This window comes from Gossypium hirsutum, chromosome A07, assembly GCF_007990345.1.
Source record: "Gossypium hirsutum isolate 1008001.06 chromosome A07, Gossypium_hirsutum_v2.1, whole genome shotgun sequence".
In the NCBI taxonomy this organism is placed as follows: domain Eukaryota; kingdom Viridiplantae; phylum Streptophyta; class Magnoliopsida; order Malvales; family Malvaceae; genus Gossypium; species Gossypium hirsutum.
In genome coordinates, this window is record NC_053430.1 from 54,997,008 (window position 1) to 55,019,037 (window position 22,030).

At 35.2% G+C, this 22,030-nt stretch overlaps 1 protein-coding gene across 1 annotated transcript; it reads left to right on the forward strand.

Moving 5' to 3' along the window:
• Positions 1-341: 341 nt before the first annotated feature.
• On the forward strand, positions 342-7,850 carry LOC107955633 (protein argonaute 16). The gene is made up of 23 exons (XM_016891434.1): positions 342-499; positions 2,162-2,380; positions 2,460-2,665; positions 2,769-2,978; positions 3,106-3,242; positions 3,330-3,421; positions 3,491-3,588; positions 3,694-3,859; positions 3,959-4,075; positions 4,160-4,267; positions 4,375-4,437; positions 4,619-4,732; positions 4,820-4,988; positions 5,058-5,170; positions 5,288-5,425; positions 5,514-5,647; positions 6,119-6,184; positions 6,446-6,509; positions 6,685-6,796; positions 6,868-6,941; positions 7,081-7,175; positions 7,263-7,294; positions 7,394-7,850. Exons 2-23 carry the CDS (start codon positions 2,162-2,164, stop codon positions 7,561-7,563), a joined length of 2,697 nt encoding a protein of 898 aa, XP_016746923.1. The 5' UTR covers positions 342-499; the 3' UTR covers positions 7,564-7,850.
• Positions 7,851-22,030: the final 14,180 nt, after the last annotated feature.

Genomic DNA, 22,030 nt, shown 5'->3' on the forward strand with positions numbered 1-22,030 from the left:
GATAATTATAATATATTTTAAGGGATAAAATATCTATAGAGTTTAAATCCAATTACTTTTACAGTGTCCAAACACATTCCAAATGCAGCAGAAACCAAGGGATCTGAGCCGTTGATTTTTGTTCATCGTTAAACCTTTTCTAACCAATCAATATCAACGATCTGATCTTTTTAGCTATAAGGGTTCAACAGAGATTGTTCTAGACCGGAATAGCCGCCCTTCGTTTACTCCACGGAAAAGATCTAAGCAGTCAAAACAAGTTTTGTTAAATATCAACGGTGGAGATATTCCAAATATTTAAACCTAAAGTGTTTTAACATCATATATATGCTAAAAGAACCCATCTTTTTATTGCCGCTCCTATAAGAATTAAGAAGCAGGAAAATTACTATTTTAATTTTTTTCCCTTACACCCTACATTGTCGCTCTCTTTTACTTTTAGTGCCAAAGACCCGACTCTTCAGTAATCCTGCCTTCTTCTTTTGTTTTTACTTTGCGGGTATGATTTTCCATGCTCTTTTCTTTTGGTTCATCCTTGAATGTTATCATCGTCCCAAGTCTTCTCTTTTTCTTGCTTGTTTGCTTGCTACCATATTTTGTGGTTTATGTTTTCTTCTTTTGAACTTTCTTTTCTTTTCTGCTGAATTTTGAACTGCATTGTTGTCTAATACTCTGATATTTTGTTTTTGTATGTGTTTTTTTTTTGGTTTCCATTACAATTCCTATTTTGCTTTAAGTTCTACCTATGTTCTCCTCTGTAAGCTTTTGTGTTTTTCTGTTTTGTTTCTGTTTTCTTGGCTAATCTCAGACATTTTTTCTTACTAAAATTTCACGTTGTTTGTTAATCTGAGACATTGTATTCGAGGAAAAGAAATTTTTTGAAACTTCTCTCGTGCTGGACTCTACTATCGGTCTCTTACTCTGTTTTTTTTTTGCTTATTTCGAGGAGTCAACGAAAACCTGTTTTGATATATATATATTTTTTTTGTATTTTGAATTCTATTTGATGTTCAAACTTTAACTCCTTTCGGAAGCAATTTCTTTTGAGAATGCCGTTTGATTTTCGCAATGTTAAATAATCGTCAAAGCGATTTTGACTTTTTATTCTAAATTATTATTTCCGTTTCTTAAGATTTTGATTTATTTTGTTAATCCGTGCTAAACAACCCTAACCAGGAAAAATATTTCATTGAGAGAAGCTTTTTATTTGTTGTAATTGCATAAAATAAGCAGTATTTCTCTGCTCTTGGTTTCTTTAATTTTGTTTTCACCCCTTAGTGCATGTCCTCCACTGTTAGTCCAGAGCAACTGATTTCGAGTACTGGCTTTTTTTTTTTCCTATTCGGAAAAATATTATCGCGTTTTATTTTTAAAGTCGAGCCTATGTTGCTTAGATTTTTCTTGAAGTACCCGTTTCTGGTCATGGGTATGGGAGACGACCTTCTAACTGCTCTCCAAATAAATGAAAAACTTAGAAGAAATCAAGCATGCCATGTTGTACTCATACCCATATTTGACACTCACACATAAGTAGTATAGAGTGGAGCTATTTAATGTCAAAAAGAAAATTGTATAATTTTCTGCTACAACTTTAGCATTTGAATTTTTGCTCTCTAAGGATAGTTATGTAAGTTGCCTGTTTGGAATTTTATCTCCCCATCCTTTCAAGTTTATCTTTGCTTAGTATTAACAATATAAGATTCTTTTTCGAAATAATTTCCAAAATTTAATAGCCTTCTCCTTGGAAATTTTTTTGTAAGATTTTATGTTGGTCATCACCTGTATCTAATCTTATATGCTGGTTCTGATAACTTGTAATCTTGGACAACTAGTAACTCATATGCTGTGTTTTTCATTTATTTTATTCTATTTTATTGCTGTTTTTTGTCTTTAATTTTCCTATTTGTTTTTCACTGAAGGAGAAATTTTTTTGTTGTGGATTTCTTCTTTGACAATTAAAATGTTTGAAGCTATTCATCTAATCAATGGAAATGTTTATCTTATAAGATTTTGCTCTTGTGGAGATTCTGTTATTTCACAATTCCATGAGATTTGTGTAGTCTTGTACATTTTAGTTGTTTACATGTACAGTTTACTTGCAATTAGTGGTGAAACTAATGCTATCAATCTAGTACTAATGTCCTTACTGATTGATTTCAAGATGGAGAAAGCAAGTACTGAAGAAGCACTGGAATTACCATCTCTGCCCCTACCACTGCCAACAATACCATCCAATGTGAAGCTAGAGAGCTTGAAGCCTCCCAAGTATTCTATTGTCAGTAGGAGTGAAGTTGGGACAAGTGGACGAAAGATATCCCTGCTTGCCAATCACTTCAAAGTTTCTGTCAATGCCCCAGATGCTGTATTTTACCAGTATACTGTAGGTTATTTTGTCTCCATTCTGTTTCTTCCTGGAAGTTCACTTTAAGGATGAATATTTACCAAAATATGATTTGCAGGTTACAGTTTCGTCAGAAGATAGTAGAGTTGTTGAAAGCAAGCGGATTGGGAGAAAACTTGTTGATAAACTTTACCAAACATACTCTTCGGAACTTGCTGGAAAAAGATTTGCCTATGATGGTGAAAAGAGTTTGTATACAGTGGGTCCTTTGCCACAGAACAAGTTTGAATTTACAATAGTGCTAGAAGACTCATTTACGAAATGGTATATTCTTTTTCTCCTTGCTGGATTTAGATTTTGTATATGTTAGAATCTAGATGTTATAACTTTTTTGTCACAATAGCTCACTGTCTGGTTGTGAAACCAGGAGTCCTGTTGCTGATGGAGGCCCTGCTGAGACTGGCAAGAGGACAAAGCGTTCTTTCCAGTCAAAGACTTACAAAGTAGAACTAAGCTATTCTGCTAAGATACCCTTGAAGTCAATATCTCTTGCCCTCAAAGGAGTTCAGTCAGATAATAGCACTCAGGATGCTTTGAGAGTACTTGACATCATTCTAAGGCAGCAAGCTGCTGAACGGTATTTAATTTTCTTATTCTTTTTTGGTTCAAGACTTAACCATTTTCACAGAACCATATGTGTCCCCCTGGATATCTGTATGTACTGCTTGTCCTGTCTTATTTTAGTGACAGTGTTGGTTTTCTAGAGGTTGCCTTTTGGTGAGACAATCTTTCTTTCAAGATGATTCAAGGAATTATGTCGATTTGGGAGGAGGGGTATTGGGTCTGCGGGGCTTCCATTCCAGTTTTCGTCCCACTCAGGGGGGCTTGTCTTTGAATATGGGTATATTTTTATTCATTCTATCATAACTTTGATCCTAAAACTTTTTTATTCTTTTCATCATGTTTTCTCTTTAAACCTTTGTTGCAGATGTATCTACAACAATGATTTTAAGGCCTGGACCAGTATTTGAGTTTCTAAAACAGAACCTGAATCTAAATGATGAACATTTCTGGCTGAAAGTAAGGAACTCAAAAACCAAAAATCTTAATTACTTTATGTCCTGAAAACTAAACTTATAAATTCTACAGGCCAGACGAATGTTGAAGAATATGAGGATTAAAACAATACACAGTAACATGGAATTCAAAATCACTGGTCTAAGTGAGAAGCCCTGTTGTGAGCTGTAGTATGTGCTCATTTGCTGGGGATTTTTCCTTTTATAACTTCTATTTGAGTTCTTTCTCCAGAAAGAATTTTAATTCTGGTTGTATTTGTCTCTAATTTCTTCTAGCTTCCCAATGAAAGTTAAAAATGGTGGTTGTGGTGAAGTCCGGACTGTTGAGATCACAGTGTATGAGTATTTCACCAAACACTGTGGAATTGAACTCACATATTCTGCAGACATGCCATGCCTTGATGTTGGTAAACCAAAACGTCCTAACTATTTACCCCTAGAGGTCAGTCAATTTTTTTATTCTTCATAAGCATAGCGTTCATTACACAATACATTGTTATCAGACATGTCTATCCTAACATTTAATTTTATGGTGTTCTAGCTCTGTTCACTTGTTTCACTTCAACGGTACACAAAAGCGTTAACTACAAATCAAAGGGCAACCCTGGTTGAAAGATCCAGGCAAAAGCCTCGGGAAAGAATTCAAATTCTGACTGATGTATGTTTCTTTGTCCTTATGGCTATAACCATATTTGTTATTTTGTCTTGACTACTAGAATTTTTTGCTTCTTTAACCTGGCAGGCTTTGAAAAACAACAAATTCAATGAGAACCTTGTACTTTCTGCATGTGAAATTTCAATAGGTAGGCAATTGACAGAAGTTGAGGGTCGGATCCTGGAGACTCCAAGGGTATGTGTTGTTGCCTCTTTGTCAAGAGAAAGAGAGAGCTAGAGAGCTTTACCTCAATTTAACTGTTTAGTGGGTTCATCGTAACACATCTCTATTGTCATTAACAGTTGAAGGTTGGGAATCATGAGGATTGCATCCCTCGAAATGGTAGATGGAACTATAACAACAAGGTAGTGGTCATAGAGGGTTTCTGTTCATCCCAATCTTTTATGTTATATTATACTGTGTTGGTCCCAATCTTAATTGATTGCAGCTCTTTGCTTCAGAGTTTGTCTCTTATCTAGTTTCCATCTTATAGCATTTGATACAACAGTTTATTTTCACATATATATTCATTCCATCCCTTTGCAGAGATTTCTGGATCCAAAGAAAATTGAACGTTGGATTGCTGTCAACTTCTCTGCTCGCTGTGATCTCAGTCAAATTTCAAGGGATTTAATCAGTTGTGCAAGAAACAAGGGCATTGTAGGTTATTCCACATTTTGGCTGTCATGGTGCTATATGACTTATTAGTATAACTGTCTTCTTATACAAATGTATTCATACATGAAGGAAATGGAACGTCCACACACATTGATTGAGGAGGAACGACATCAAGCTGCTAAAGCTGGCCCTGCCGCTAGAGTGGAAGCAATGTTTGATCAGATTATAGCAAAGCTTCCTGGCCCCCCTGAGTTCATTCTATGTGTCTTGCCAGTGAGAAAAAACTCTGATATATATGGTATGGCTTTTCCTGTTGATTTCTTTTCTTATTTGGTTAGTCAACTGACATTTTCCATGCTCTATCAAGGACCTTGGAAGAAAAAATGTCTTTGCGATATGGGAATTGCCACACAATGCATTAGCCCTGGAAAAATTAATGACCAATACCTCACAAATGTCCTCCTTAAAATCAATTCAAAGGTAAAATCTTAAAGCAATGCATTTTCCCTGAAAAAAAAAAAAAGAATTGTTTTTAACTTTTTTGTTGATCTACACCTCAGATGTACTATGATATTACCTTGTCTTTCTTCTGTATAGCTTGGAGGAATCAACTCTTTATTGGAAATAGAGAAACCTTCAATCCTCCCATTGCTGAAGGATACTCCTACATTGATTTTGGGAATGGATGTCTCTCATGGGTCCCCTGGTCGATCAGATGTCCCATCAATAGCTGCAGTAATTTCTGAATTTTTGAACGCATTATAATGATTCCCCTAATTTTGTGAGGATACATCCAACTGTTTAAACCTACTGTATATATCAGGTTGTTGGTTCGCTTCATTGGCCTTTGATTTCAAGGTACAGAGCATCTGTGAGAACACAATCTCCAAAGATGGAGATGATTGAAGCTTTATATAAGCCATCACCAGATGGAAAGGTTGATGATGGTATTATCAGGTAGTTTAATAAAACTATATCCAGAACTCCATGTGTGCTGATTGCTCTGTTTCCTTTAAGGGCTTTGAAATTGATTATTTAAGTATAATTTCATGGTATAATATTATAATATTGTTTTTCACATGATTTCAAAGACTTCTGTTCTTGTTCTGTCCCAAACAAGATCCAGAAGAATATTTCAGTCAGTGAAATCAACATTTTTTGCCCCATATCTGAAGTTATTTCTTATGTACTTTTATTTAATTTTGAATGCCAGAATGGGTAGTCTTACAATGCATTAAAATGCATTTTTCATTTGTTATGTTGTTTGATGTGCCACTGACACGTGCATAACTTCTATTATGATATGTTGAGTTGATACCAACAAGATTGCTTGTAACCTTGGCTCTTTTGGTGCTGTAAAATTAAAATGCTGGATATGATTTGAGATTTATTCATATGAAAATTTGAGTATGTTTTTTGTGTTGCAAGGGAACTGCTTGTTGATTTCTATAAAACGAGTGGTAATCGCAAACCAAAACAAATTATCGTCTTCAGGTATGTACACTTGTGTTTTTGGATTTCTGTATATTTTATTACATTATGGCTCTAATAGGAGTTGGTTGGAATTTAAATATTTCCCCTCACTGGTTTTCTGAGCTTGTTCAGTGGTCAGCAATTTGCTTTTTAAGATGTGAAAGAAAAAATGGAAGTAATTATTTCTGTTTTCTTGTATGAACCAATCATACACTCTTTACAAATGGTTGGTTGAACAATTTAATTCATCACTTAAATAATTAGTTTTGACGATTTTCTTAGGGATGGAGTAAGTGAATCACAGTTTAACCAAGTATTAAACATTGAGCTGGAGCAAATCATCAAGGTACATTCCGGACTACGGTTTATCTTTTTCATCACAATATAACCATCATCTCCCTGAGTAAGGGCTATGGGGCAGCATATTAATTGTGTTACAAGATCCTGCGAAGGGTTAGTTGAGGGCCTCATATTCTCTTGATAATAGTCAATTCTTAGATAGTTAAACATCCTTTACGCAGTCATATCAGTTTCTGGGCGAGTCTGATGTTCCCAAGTTCACAGTAGTTGTTGCTCAGAAGAATCATCATACAAAATTATTCCAAGCTAATGCCCCTGAAAATGTTCCACCAGGTTTGCTTCTGATATTTCATTTTCCTCTAGTTTATTACTTTGTTGGTTCACTCTCTCGCTTTCCTCTGCAGGGACAATAGTGGACACAAAAATAGTGCATCCGAGAAACTATGATTTCTACATGTGTGCTCATGCAGGGATGATTGTAAGTGATTTACTGTTACTATCAAAATTCTCTGTTCAATCTTGAGACATTATGTAGCAGCCGTGTTGGTTTTTGCTTCTGAATAATATATGCATACATGTGAATAAGATCCTCCGTTGCATTGTTTCAAATCTAACAGGGAACATCTAGGCCAGCTCATTATCATGTCTTGCTTGATGAGATAGGTTTCTCTCCTAATGACCTGCAGAATCTTATCCACTGTCTTTCCTATGTGTAAGTTGTGAATAAGCTCCATCTGCCATCTCTAACATCGTAGGAAGTAGCAGGCATTTTTAATCAATTACATTTTGCCAAATGCAGATACCAAAGGAGCACGGCAGCAGTCTCAATAGGTAAATTTTCCCCTTATCCTACACCCTGTTCATGTTTAGCAAGTCATTTGTATCAGTCTCATTAATATTTCATAAACCTGGGTTGTATTTCATATCCAGTGGCTCCTATTTGTTACGCTCACCTTGCGGCATATCAGATGGGCCAATTTTTGAAGCTGGATGAACATTCAGAAACATCTTCAGGAAACGTAACATCCACAGGAAGTATCCTTGTGCCAGACCTTCCGAGGCTGAAAAAGAATGTGGCAAGTACAATGTTCTTCTGTTGAGGGGATCACCCATTTCAGTAAATACATGTTAGGCTAACTGTAGATAGTTTGGGTAGGCTAGGGGTATACAAAGCATACAACTCCAGGCTTTTGCTTTTGCTTTTGTGATTGATTATTGAGGCTGGCTGGCTTTAACAAGCACAAGTTTTTGTTTAAACCATGACAAGGTTATGTTGAGGGGTTAGGAGCCATTGGTGTATCTTATATTTGTTTCAGACCTTACTTTAGTCAAAATCCTGTTATTGCTTAGAAGCTTCATTCTGATAGAAAAAGCTTTTTTTCCGTTACTTCTACTTTTCTTTGAGCTTTTAGGATCTATATTTAAAGTGTGAATACAAGAAAATGTTTGATTTGAGCTGGGGGTGTTAGGAGTAAGTGTTAAGTTGAATAAAGTGAAATGAAATTTAAAGTCATTGAATAAAGTGAAATTTTTTGAATTAAATTAAAAATTAAATATTTCAAATTAAAATATTATTACAGTATAATTAATTTTTTGTTATCTTGTAAATTTAAAATTATATATATTTAAAAAAATTTACAGTAGAATAATAAAAAAAAAGATATTTTAGTATGTTACTTGAATTTAAATTTTTTATAATTTTTTAAAAATGTAAAATTTGAAAATTTTATGAATATTTGAAATTTTTTATAATTTTTATTGAGAGATTAATTTGTTCATTTTAAAAATTGATAAGAACGAAAAAGTGTTTACATCAATTTTTTAGTTAAATTATTTTGAGTTAGAATTACAAAATTTTATTTTAATTATTTATTTGAGTTGATTTGAATAATTTAAAAGTTAATATTTTTTATTTTTTAAAATTAATTTCTTTTTTAATCAAATTAAATTTTGTTCATACCTACTAATAACTAAAGTAGAATAAAAATAGAATATGGAGAAGTCAACGTGGGTCAATTGGACTTTATCGCCAGAAACTACGACCTTGTCGTGACTTGGATGGCCGCGTCGGCATGGAATGGACACGTAGCATTAACAATCAGCTGCAGCTGAGATCACCCAGAGGTATGCTTCTGCACCTAATCAGGTTCATTAATTTCCTAACACGTGGTCCGGTAATAGCACAAAAAGCACCTGCTTTTTTATTATTTATGACGCACCTCATTATTATCACTTTCATCGCTTTTGTTTGTTTTGCTGGGAGAGGGACGTTAGAGTTTGAATAGTTTTATTATTATTACTGTCCTTTTTGAGAAAAGCTTTTATTTTCTTGTGGCGAAATTAATTGTTTTGGACTATAATACTCTATCCAACTTTGCACTACTATACTAAAAGGCTTTACAATAAAGAGAAAAAAGAAGAGAAAAATCTGACTGAAATGACCACTTTACCCTTGGTGTTTTTTGGATTAGATTTAGAATGTTATTTAATGAATAAATAAATAGGAACTAGTATGTGTTTCCGTTTTAAGTTTGGTAGAAGCTAAACAAAGCTCTCCACACCTGGTCTTTGTGGGCCAAATAAAAATTTCCACATTTCTATTTGCTTCTACTCTTCTAACCAACTTTGATGGTCTTAGTAATTTTTTTAATTAGACGATAAGGTCCTTTTCATTGTTGGCACTTTCCTAATTCCATTAAAATTGATTTTTGTGGTCAAAATAAGAATTTAAACAATTTTTATTTTAAAAAAGTTGTTTATATGGTTTGAAAACCTACTATTCAACCAAAATATGGGGGTAACCTTTGAATTTTCGAAATTGTCATTTTATTTAGATATCTTTTTTTCACCCTATAATTTTTACACAGATCTCAAACATTTAAATTTCTTAAATCATATATTATGATATCCCATTGATATGTGAGTAAATTAATTTGAGGTACAAGTCAATTCAATATTTATAATGATTGATTATGAAAATATTTTTTTTTTGGTAAAAATTATGGTAAAAATTTTAATATGATTATATGTTACAATTTCAAAAGAAAACTAGATTTTTTTTTCTAAAAGAAGAAGATTGTCTCCATTTGGATTTTCAGACCAAACTTTTATTTAATTATAAAATTAATTTTGTAATATTTTTATATAATAAAAGGAATTTATCAACTGGATAGAGGGATATGAGGGGTTTGTGAGTAGTTATTCAAGATAAAAGGTGAAAAATGTGGAGTAATTTACAGTAAGTAGGTGTGAGCATTTGACCGAATCGAGTTGAATCGAGTAAAAACTTTTCAAGTAAATTCAGTTGACAAGTCTTATTTTATCATCCTAACTCGATTTGAAATTTTTTCGAATCAAGTCGAGTGAAATGAAATTTGAGTTGAGTCGAATCGAATCAAGTGAAATTATAACGCCCTCAACCCGATTCGATTAACCAAACTCGGATCTTGAGTGTTACCACATAAATACGAACAATAACTTAGTCTACTTATACAAATTTCAATCAAATTACAATGCCCTTAATTACAACTTTTCAACTAAATTACTAAAGTCAATACATTTGCAATACATGGCAACTAAGTTGCAAAATTACCAAATCTAACATCCTACTCTATTACAATTGTCCCTAAAAGTACGAAATTCTAGGTAACATAGCAAGCTTCAAAATCATCAACAACTTGCTTTGTATGCATAATAACTCGATACGCTGCTTCTTGGCGTAGTCCTGACATTGTTTCTCTTGGCGCAGACCCACAACATCATGCTTACAGCATAACACACATATAAGTTCATAAGAACTTCGTGAGGGTAACATCTTTTTCCTGGGTCATATTTGTATGTAGAAACTGATATTTTAGTTTGACAAACTCATCGTTCTTAACCTTTAACTTTGTCTCTAGAGAATACTTCTTCAAATTTTATTCTCTTATACTTGTCTGTTATTGTACCTTACTCTAAGACTATTTCCTTCTCTTCATTGTCTTTGATACTTTACTTACACTCTTTAAATCTTTGAGCCATCACCTCATCGTGATTCAAGGAGAAGCACATACACGGGTAATAGGTACTTCTTTCGAATATACAAAGGTTACGTCTTTATTGTAACACTCTGGTTCTGGCGGGTACAAGGTTTGACACATAGTCCAAAGGTAGTATGATTGGCGGAGTAGGCTTCGGCCAAGTGTATCTTTCGGTGTATAGAGTGGGTGTGTACAATTATGTGGATAAGTTAATAAAGATTCTTTGTCAGGTGGCCATATTAGTTGCAATAAGACCCGCGATCAAGTAAAATGGTATAGAGGGTTTGAGTTCATACCAGGGGTATGATGCGCCCGATTAACTGTAGTACTGTGCAAGTTAAGTTGCAAGGTAAGTTGGTTAGGAACCAATTGAATGTGAACCAAAATAGTTAAAAGATAAAGGAATACTCAATTAGGTTTCTCGGAGTTGTAGACTTTTGATAAGACAATTCAGTAATGATGTGACATTTTTCAAGTTCCAATAATGACTTAGATTACAATAATATATATTCAAGTTTGGGAAATGAGAGTTCTCTTCTTCCTTCTTTGGGAAATGAGAGTTCTCTTCTTCCTTCTTCTAAGGCAAGGTTATATAAGGCTTGAGGAACCGAAGAATTTCTTTAAGCTGAAGTTGAGATACAAATTTTATTAGTGATTGCTCTATGTCAGGTAAGTTTTATGACTCTGCATGTTGTGCTATGAAAGAGTAGGTCCATAAGAGTGCATGAATAGTAAGATGAAGAATTAAGGCTTAGTGTAAGAGTTATCTGTGTAACATCCCGAATTAGGGCATAGTCGGAATAGTAGTTTCGAGACCACAAATTCATAGTAGAAATAATTTTTTTATGATTCTTATGAGGTCTATGATATGATTTCATATTTGTGTGAAAATTTTATGAAGAAATTCTATTGATAAAGTGTCCAATTTAACATTTAGGACTAAATTGCAAAAGTTGCAAACTTTGAGTTCTAGAAGCTTTGAGTATGAAGTTGCAAATTAGAGGTCCTTAAATAGAAAATTTCCCAATTTCTATATTTATGGACAAAAATGGGCATGAATAGAAAAAATTTGAAAGAAAGGCTTTATGGGCATTTTTGTCATTTAGTTAATAAAAGAATAAAAAGGGAAAAATAAGTCAAAATTGATGTCCATCTTCTTCATGTGTGTCAAAAATTATAAGGGTTCCATATCTAGGGTTTCTTCAACTTTCAAGCTCAATAGTAAGTGCATCCTAGCCTGTTTTAATGCTCTTTACATTTTTGAAACCCTCGTTACCCGATTTACCTATTTCTAGCCATATTTTGAAGTAGGATTCATGTTTGAAATTTTACCCATGTATGAAATGCATGTATTTTGATATTTCATGGTAGATTATGGAATTTTGATATGTGTTTAACATCTTTTACCAAGTGATTTCTAGTGAAAATGGCTAAAAAAGGACTTATTTGTAAAGTTTGTAAAATGAGTAGTAAGTTGTATGATTTAATGAAAAATTTGGGCTGTTATGGGCATGTTATAAGTTCAACTAGGCTTGGGCAATAAAGAAAATGAACACAATTCATCTTACGAGCTTAGGGGCTAATTTGTAAATATGTGAAAGTTAATGGGGCAAAATTGTAATTTTTCCAAAGTATGATTTATGGATTGATTTGAACAATTTGATAATTAAATAAGTGAAATTTTCTATTATAGATCAAGAAAAACGGAGTCTGAACCTAAACCGAGGAAAGAACAAGGTTGTGGACTAAATCGAACAGTTAGCCATATTTTGGTACCGAGGTAAGTTCATGTGTAAATAATATAACATTACATTATTATGTTTTTAATGCTTTAATATTGCATGAATTGTGTAATTGCCTTTGTGGATTTAATTAATGATGACTTGGTGACGATTCGACGAAGTTTGATATCTCAAAACCCTAGTTGAACGGTAGGAATAGTTAGGATACAAATGTCATGACATTAGGGTTATGTGCGATCCCATGTAAGACCATATCTGGGACATGGCTTTGGCATCGATATGTAATTTCATGTAAGACCATAGTTGGGCTATTGGCATCTATATGTGATCCTATGTAAGACCATGTCTGGGACATGGCATTGGCATCGATTTACGATCCCATGTAAGACTATGTCTGGGACATGGCATTGGGATTGATATGTGATCCCATGTAGGACCATATCTGGGATATGGCATTGGTATCCTACCATGTGTATGAGAGTTTCGAGTATCCTTTAGTATTCCAAGTGGTTCAACGGGTAATCCAACGATTATGTCAAAGAGATGACATGGTATGATCATGTTGAAAGGGTACAGGTACGTACACAAAGCTCATAAATATTAAGATTATGAATCGATGAGACCTAGAAAGAAGTGAATGAATGAATTATGATAATGAATTTTATTGTACATTATGTAAAAGGCATGACTTAAAATGTACCTATGATATTGGATGACATTGTGATAAATATTATTGTGTTATATGTATAATAATGCATGGTTAATGTTGTTAATTATTTACATGCAAACTTACTAAGCTTTGTGCTTACTCCCCTTTTTTTTCCATTTTCTTATAGTATCACTAAGCTAGCTCGGGGATTGAAGGACGTCGGAGCTCGATTCATACTATCAAACTAATCTTAAATCCAAGTGTTTTAAGTATGACATATATAGGGACTTGGTCTTTTTGTTATATGTCATATTTGTGTAGCCAAATGTGTTGGCTTATAATGATTTGATGATTCATTTTGTATATGGCCATGAGATATGGCCCATATTAATTATGGGGATGTAATCCTATACATACAAGCATACATGTGCTATGGTCACTTATGTTGTGGTTAAATTCATTTGGCATGGATGAATTGTGGATATGATCATGGATGTTTGATGATGGAAATATGAGTAAATGGTATAATAACAACTAAGACATGAATGTATGAAATGGAAGTAAATTGATATTTCATATTACATGTGATTTGGTAAGCTTGGTCTAAATAAAATATGAAGTCCTGAGTAGGTATAAATTGATAAGAAGTTGATATGCATGAGCCATGTTTATGAATGTGTAAGTGCACATTTATGCTATGTAGGATGTCGTTGAGATGTGTAAGTGTGCATGTGTTATTGAGGGTGACAAAAGGCTTGGAAAATAGCCTCAAAGTTTTCCATACGGGTAGGCACACGGGCGTGTGTCTAGACCGTGTGTCTACCTCATGGGCGTATGATCAGGCTGTGTGTCCCTTGCACCCTAATTAGGTAAAATAGAATGCCTAGTAGTGAACACACAGACAGAGATACGGCTGTGTGTCTCAGCCGTGTGAAGGACACGGCCTCAGGACATGGGCGAGTGCCCAGGCCGTGGGAAGTCTGCACCTGATTTTTGGAATTTAATTCGCTACACGGCCTAAGCGCACGAACGTGTGACTTGGCCGTGTGACCCTATTAAGTTGATGATGTCATAAACAGAGAGTTACATGGGCTGAGGACACGGGCATGTCCCAAGCCACACGGGCGTGTGTGACCATACGGCCTACCCATACAGGTGTGTGACCCTCCAAAACAAGAAATTTTTTTAAGTGTCACATAAGTTCTAAAAGTTCTCGGTTCAGTCCCGAACCACACCCAATGTATGTTTTGGGCCTTGTGGGCCCGTATAAGGGATGAGATGCATGTTTATGAGTGGTTTTGTATGAATGTTTATGTTTGAGTCTGGTAATGCCTCAACCCTGTCTCAGTGTCAGATACGGGTAAAAGGGTGTTATAATCTAGGTTTGTAATGATGGGAAATGTTACGAATAAGTTTCAATTGTGTTCTTCTAATTTACAAGCAGTGGTTACTGTAGTTCCTTGTTGTATCTGGAGTTCAAGCTGATGTTCATGGTTGTCAGGTGAGTCCCTAATCTGACTCCTACTTGTATACCGCTTATACTAGATATTTATGTGGAAATCGAATAAACTATGAAATTGACATCAGAAAAGTATAATATGAAGGTTATACTATTATATAAATGTTTGGTGGGTCTTACATGTATAGTCTGCAGGGAATTTGACAAGTTAAGTATGTGATAAGTATTCTAATGGTGAAGTATAATTTTATGAGCACAAATGAAATATAAGTGATGAGATGTGAGTTGTTGGGTGTTGTTAATAGATCAAAATGTGAAGTCTTAAATGGTGTCAATGCATGAAGAGTTGGTCAAGTGAGTCTGTGTATATTCATTATAGTAGTGTGACAGCCCAAAATTGACCCTAGTCGGGAAGTGGTTTCGGGACCGCTAAACCGAGTCACCGAAAGGTTCGAATGTGATGTTTATTGTCTAGAATATGTAATCATGAATGTGTGAAAATTTCAAGCTTCGATTTAGTCGATTGCATGTGAATTTAGTCAATAGGACTTATATGAGAAAATTTTAAAATGTGATAGGTCAATGCATGAGGACCTATTAGTGCATGTGGAAGAAGAAGGGGACTTGCATGTCAAATTCCCCTCCCTAAATAGTAGTGGCTGGCCATGACAAAGTGGATAGGCAAATGGTGATGGGTAAAACATATTATAAAAAGTTTATGACAACATGTTGTGTTAAGAACAATAAAATATGAGGGGAGTGGGAGGAGAAACCAAAGTTGTTTCATCCTTGCTCCCCCATTTTGCCGAAACTAGAAGAAAAAAAAAGGCTTCATCCTCTTTGCTCTTCTTGACCGAAAAATCAAAGGAAGAAGAAAGAGTTCTCTTGCTTATGTTCGGTTTGGATGAGGATTAAGAAGAGGTAAGTACCTTGAAACCCTTGGAAAATTTTGTATAAAAAAGATGGTTAGTTCAAGTTCTAATCATTCCATGGCTTAAGTTTTGATTGTTAGGAGGTTTGATGTTTGGCCAAGTAGGTTGATTTGAGCTTTCGGTTGTGGTTGTCAAGGGAGGAAATGAGATTTTGTTTGTCTTCAACAATTGGTTGGTAAATAAGTGTTAAATGTGAGAAAATTTCGTTTGGGTAATTGAAATAAATAATTAGAGGCTTAATTATCAAAAGGTTTCGGTTTGATATCATTTTTATAAGCATAATTAGTTCAATTTGATAATAAGGTATGAGGTGATAAGTAAAATTTTCATGGTGGTTTAGGTTTAATGACATTCGGCTATGGATTAAAAGTGTTAGCTAATTCGGCATAAGAGTATAAATGTTAATCACTTTATATTTGAAGCCTTGAAGAATAGGTTGTGGAATATTAAAGTGTTGAAGGTTAAATCTTTAAGCTTGGTTAATTTGGACATTCGGCTATTCTTATGACATTAGATACAAGGGTATGAAAGGTTATATATATATAAGTTTAATTTATTCATGGTAACTTGGCATGTGGATTGGATATATGTTAGTTAATACATGCATTTGGAAGTGATGTGTTTAATAATTAGGTATACGGTTTGGTTTCATTATTGAGTATAAGGGTTAAGTGTTTTAAATTGCCTTTGATGTATACATGTTTATATTGAAATATTAAGGCTATGATAGCCAATTGAGTGTTTCGGCCAAAATATTCAAATAGATTGGTGTGAATGTTTGAGTGATGAATTTGACTCTTGTGTCGAGTTGGGATGATATGTGTATTTTTATAAATAACTAGCAAGGTAATTAAACTAGTTGATTTATTTATTTAAGCTCAAGAACCTAAAGGAGAGGCGTCCAACAAGGGGAAATCGAAGGTCATCGAGTAGCCGACTCGAAATTATTTTACCCAACATAAAGTAAGTCATTAAGCATGTAGTTGGTATTATTTCAAATGGTCATAATGTTTATGTATTGATGCTGAATGGAATGAATAAATATACATATATATATATGCATGTACGTATGTGATGATGAAATTGTTGAATGAAAAGAAAAGAGGTAAGATGTACTGAGTTGTTGATCCCGGCACTAAACGTGCGGGTATAACCATTTATGACCATGAGATTGGCGCTAAGTGCGCGGGATTAAATTGTACAGCACTAAGTGTGCGATTTGACTATGTTGCACTAAGTGTGCGAAATGAATATGATGCACTAAGTGTGCGAATTGACCATGCGGCACTAAGTGTGCGAGTTTGACTATGTAGCACTAAGTGTGCGATTTGATTACGTAGCACTAAGTGTGCGAGTTGATTATATAGCACTGAGTGTGCAGACTCAATATACATTCGTGAATCATTATGGACACTATGTGTGCGACACTATTGAGTCGATCGCGGACAGCGGATCGGGTAAGTGTCTTGAGTACATGGCTAATAGGTGCTATGCTTATACTTGGTGTTGAGCTCGGTAAGTTTGAACCTATGTGACAAATATACTTGAAGTCACGTACATAAAATTTATCGTAGGATGGGTGAAAGGCCGGTTTAGTCGTTTGATTGTAACGAAAATAAATTGATTTATGAAAATGCCTCAATGTCCTATTGATGAGTATATGGAATGTGAATGCATGAATTGATATGAAACTGAATCGATAGGTTGGAGGAACTATGGTATGGTTCGGTATGGATGGAGTAAATTGTCTCGTTCCATTTTGTTTCCTCTTGTGATAATGTTATTGATGGATGGTAGTGCATTGCTTATGACTTACTGAGTTATAAACTCACTCGGTGTTTCCTTGTCACCCATTATAGGTTGCTTGGACTCATCTATTTTTGCGGGGTCAGGCCGTCATCGAAGTCATCACACCGGATAGCAAGTTTTGGTACTTTCTTCTTAGTTGGCTTAGAAGAACATTTTGGCATGTATAAGCTATTACATTGTGTTTGAACTTTGGCATGTAAACTTTAAGCCATGCAAAAATGGCACGAATGTTCGATTGAGTTGGATCAAGGGTAGGCATGAAATGGACCTAGTTACTTTCGTAACAGATGCTGGCAGCAGCAGTGTCATGAGATTGAAAAATCACTAAAAATAGTAGGAGTGGAATTAATTGATGAATAAATTATGTAATCGAAGCTCGATGAGTCTGTTTTCATGAGGAAGTAACGATAAGATCATATGGGCAGTATATTAAGAGATAATCAGATTTTTGTGGGACAGGGCCAGAACGGTTTCTGGATTCCCTGCTCCGACTTTGGAAATTCATTATAAATTAACCAGAGATAATTATGGGTCGTATTATATATGTACAGGTTCCTCTCTGAGTCTAGTTTTCATAGAAACAAACGGCATCAGTATTGAAGCCCCGTGCAGGGAGATATCCAAGTCGTAATGGGCAAAGGTCAGTGTAGTCGACCCCTGCAACATGGGAGACTTTGACTAATAAACTGTACTAATTGGCCCGACCAAAAATTCTAGAAAAAAATACATAGATGGGCACATGAGTCTAGTTTCTGGGAAAAATTACGAAACTGATTTTCGAGTTACGAAACTCAAGATATGATTTTTAAAACGACTAGTACACAGATTGGGCAGTGTCTGGAAAATAAATTTTATAAGGGGTTAAAGTCAGTTAACACCTCGTGTTCGACTCCGGTGTCAGTTTCGGGTTCGGGGTGTTACAAGTAGAGTCTAAAAAGATTTGTCGAAACTTTAAACACGATCTCTAAAAGGAAAAGTCCATGGTCATGGCACCTTCTGAAAGGACCTAAAGAATGGTGATTACCCAATAGGGTTCCTTGCATGTCCTAGGACGATGATAGACAAACTTCACATAATGTGAGTTTAGGCAAATCTATATCGCAAAAACATGATAGATAAGGAATGCCTTTGTGGTGCAATATGAAAGGAGTGCCTTTGTGGCGCAATATGAAAAGAACATCTTTGTAACGCAATATTAAAAGAACGTATTTGTGGCACAATATGAAAGGAACGCCTTTGCAACAAACTCCTTAAGGAACATTTTCGTGGCATGCTCTTAAGAACTGCCTTAGTGGTGAACCATGAATAAATAACCTATGTGGAAAATTTTGACATGAAAGCCTTTATGGTGGATTATGAAGGAATGACCTCTGTGGCGAGTCTTACCAAAAGAACTTTTATGGTACACTCCAAATGGGCTGCTCTGGTGGTGTGTTCTAAAAAGACTCTCAGTAATGAATTATGAAGGACGTCCTTGTGGTGGGGTTCGATGCTACATAATTGGAGTGCACTATATTGCCTTAAAATGTAAACAATGAAATCAGAAGTATGAATTGGATATATGGACTATATGGTAAGGTATGCCATATAAATTGTTCAAGTTAAATTAAAAAAATTAAACATGTCAAATTAAAATCTTTTTACAGTATTGTAACATTCCAAAATAGGGCATAAACGGAACAGTGGTTGTGAAACCACGAATTCGAGATAGAAAATTTTATTCCGAATAATTTTTATAATTTACCAAGTGATTAGCTGAATTTGTTAGAGTATTGATGGAAAATTTTATAGATAGCATGCTTAATTTACCTACTAGGGCTTAATTGCAAAAGTCGATATGTAACAACCCGATTTAGGGCCTAGTCAGAACAGTGGTCTCGAGACCACAAATCCAAAAATAGAAATTTTTTTTTTATTATTTTTATGAGGTTATAGCACGATTATATTAGTGCATGAAAAACTTGGTGAGTTAATTTTAATATTTTCAAGCCCGATTGCGAAAAAGAACTAAATCGCAAAAAGGGCAAAAGTTACATTTTAGTACCCAAATGTGTTAAATAGATAGAAAATCAAAATTTAGGGCTTTTAAAGGGAAATTACACCATTTTTAATAGTGTTGGTCGGCCATGTGATGGATTTTAAACAAATAGTCAAAGTATTAGGTAGATGATGTCATGATTTGGTGATAAAATAATGCCTAAAAGCCTAGCTATCATTTTCTTCTTCTCCATCTTCTTTCTTCACTGAAATTATCCTCAAATATTGAGGTTTGAAAGCTCAAAAATCTGCAGTAACTTAAAGCACTCATAAGTAAGTGATGTTAATTAGTTTTCTTCAAGATTTTTACACTTTTGAGACCCTTGAAGCATGAGATTTCAAATGAGGGTGATATATTACAAAATGGTCAAGAGTTTAGGATTTTTCCATGGATGTATTTGTGGTATATGCTGATTTTTTATGGAGGAATATGAGTCCTAGTTGTGTTGTAAACAACTTTTATGAAGGGTGTTAGCATGAAAGCACTTAAAGGGACTATTTTGCATAAGTTGCAAATTAAGTAATAAGCGTGTGAAATAGTGAGAATTTGGGGTTGCTCTAGTAGTAAAAAGAGTTTAGCTAGGCTTGAAATATGAAGAAATTTGATAAAAATCAAATTTTGAGCATGAGGGTAAAATGGTCATTTTGCTAAAGTCTAAAGGCAAAATGGTCATTTTACCAAAGATGTAAATTTTAGATAGCCTAATTGTGTTTAATGACTGAATGAGTGTATTTTGTTATTATAGATCAAGATTTGCCAAAATCAAGCCTAGACTAGGACAAAGCGAAGCAATCCGATTAAGCCGACTAGTCAAGTACTTTTTGTAAACCGAGGTAAGTTGTATGTAAATAATACAACTATATTATTAATGCATGTATTTGATTTTTATTGATTTGATATAGCATAAATTTCTAGAATTGGAACTAAGTATATGTATTTATGATTGAGAAAGTCGAAAGATCCAGTAAGAACCCCAGGAAACAAACCGGATATTCATGCCATGACAAGGGGTTACGTGAGAGCCAGTATAAGACCATGTCTGGGACATGGCATCGGTATTGAGATGAGGGCTAGTGTAAGACATGTTTGGGACATGCATCAACCGTATCATGATAGCCCGTGTAAGACCACGTCTGGGACATGGCATCAGCGTAGAGGTGAGTGCCAGTGTAAGACATGTCTGGGACATGCATTGGCCTCGATGATGTTAGCCAGTGTAAGACGTGTCTAGGACATGCATCGATTAAGTTTCGTGCTAGTGTAAGACATGTCTGGGTCATGCATCAGCACGTATAGACGAGAGCTAGTGTAAGACCATATCTGGGACATGGCATTGGCCTCGATAGAGATAACCAGCGTAAGACCATGTCTGGGACATGGCAGCGGCAACTTAACCCATGTTTGAGGCTTATAGAATATCCGGTAGTATTCCAAAAGGTTCAACTTTAAGAGTTAAGGAAGACATTTAATAAGGAAAGTATGATAATGTTGTAAGTGTTACAGGTACCTATTTGGTAGGCATGAGTAATGAGCTCGATTAGAAAATATGATTTGAGTTGATGGTAATGAGTAAGTCCAGCTTATACTTACCTTTGAGCTATGAGCATAATTGATAAACGGTGAAGTTGTTGTTGTACATATATTTATATGCAACTTACTAAGCTTTATGCTTACTCTCTTTCCTTCCCTTTTCTTTCAGTACTGCCATTTTGCTCGAGGATCCCTTAAAGTCAGAGAAATCGATCACACTATCAGCTGTAATACTCGGTATAGTTGGATTTATATTTTTGATTATGGCATGTATAAGGCTAGACTAGGGAGTTGTATTATTGAGAATTGTTTATGTATATTGGCTTAAGATAAAAGCCCTTCATTTTGTATTAAGCCTAGATAATGGCTATTATTCATTTTGGAAAATGCATATGATGTTCCTTCTATGGATGAATTGATGTCTTTTGGGATGGAATTAGCATATTGAAATGATCTTGTGTAGGTTGTGCAAATTGGGTAACAAAATGGCTTGGAAGATAGCCTAGTTTGTCCACACAGGTAAGACACACGGGCTTATGTTCAGACCGTGTGTGACACATGGCTCACCCCCATGGGTGTGTGTTATGGCCGTGTGTCCCCCTGCACTTAAACTTTTAAATCAGTATTGTCCACGGTTAGGCCACACGGGCGTGTGTCATGGCCGTGCCCTAAAGTCAGTGTTGCACACGGGCTGAGGACGTGAGCGTGTCCCGAGTCACACGGGCGTGTGGAACCCTAAAGCATGAATTTCACCAAGTTTTTCTTAAATTCTCAATTAAGTCTAAATTGTTTCGAATGTGTGTTTTGGGCCTCGTAAGCCCATTCAAGGAACTAATTACTTATGAAAGTAAAAGTTTTAAAATTTATCAAAAATTTTATCGCTTGGTTTTGTATAGTTGATTGAGTTAAGTCAGGTAACACCTCGAACCATGTCCCAGTGTCGGATATTGGTGAGGGGTGTTACATTTAGTGGTATCAGAGCATGGTTTAGTTGGTTCTAGGACTAACCTAGCTAAAGTACGGGTCTAGCCATACATGCCATATATATATATTGATAGTGTGACAATTCCTGACAGTTATAAATTGTGTTTTTCTTATATAGTAAATGGATCCTGATGGAACCACAACAGATGACGTGGAAAGTAATGTGCCAGCTCCCACAGAAGGGACCACACGATAGAGGGTGAGCGCCGTAAGTATGGGCCAAGGCAGAGGAGCTAGGGAAGCCTACCTCCAAATGATGGATGCTTGGTACACAGAGTTTGTTCGTGCGAACCCGAACACTCCACCTCACCCACCTCCTCCGATTTCTCAATATGCCCCAGTGGCTCCACAAGGTGTGGACATGTTTAGGAGAGAAAAGCCTTCGGTAGACACTATCCGAAAGCA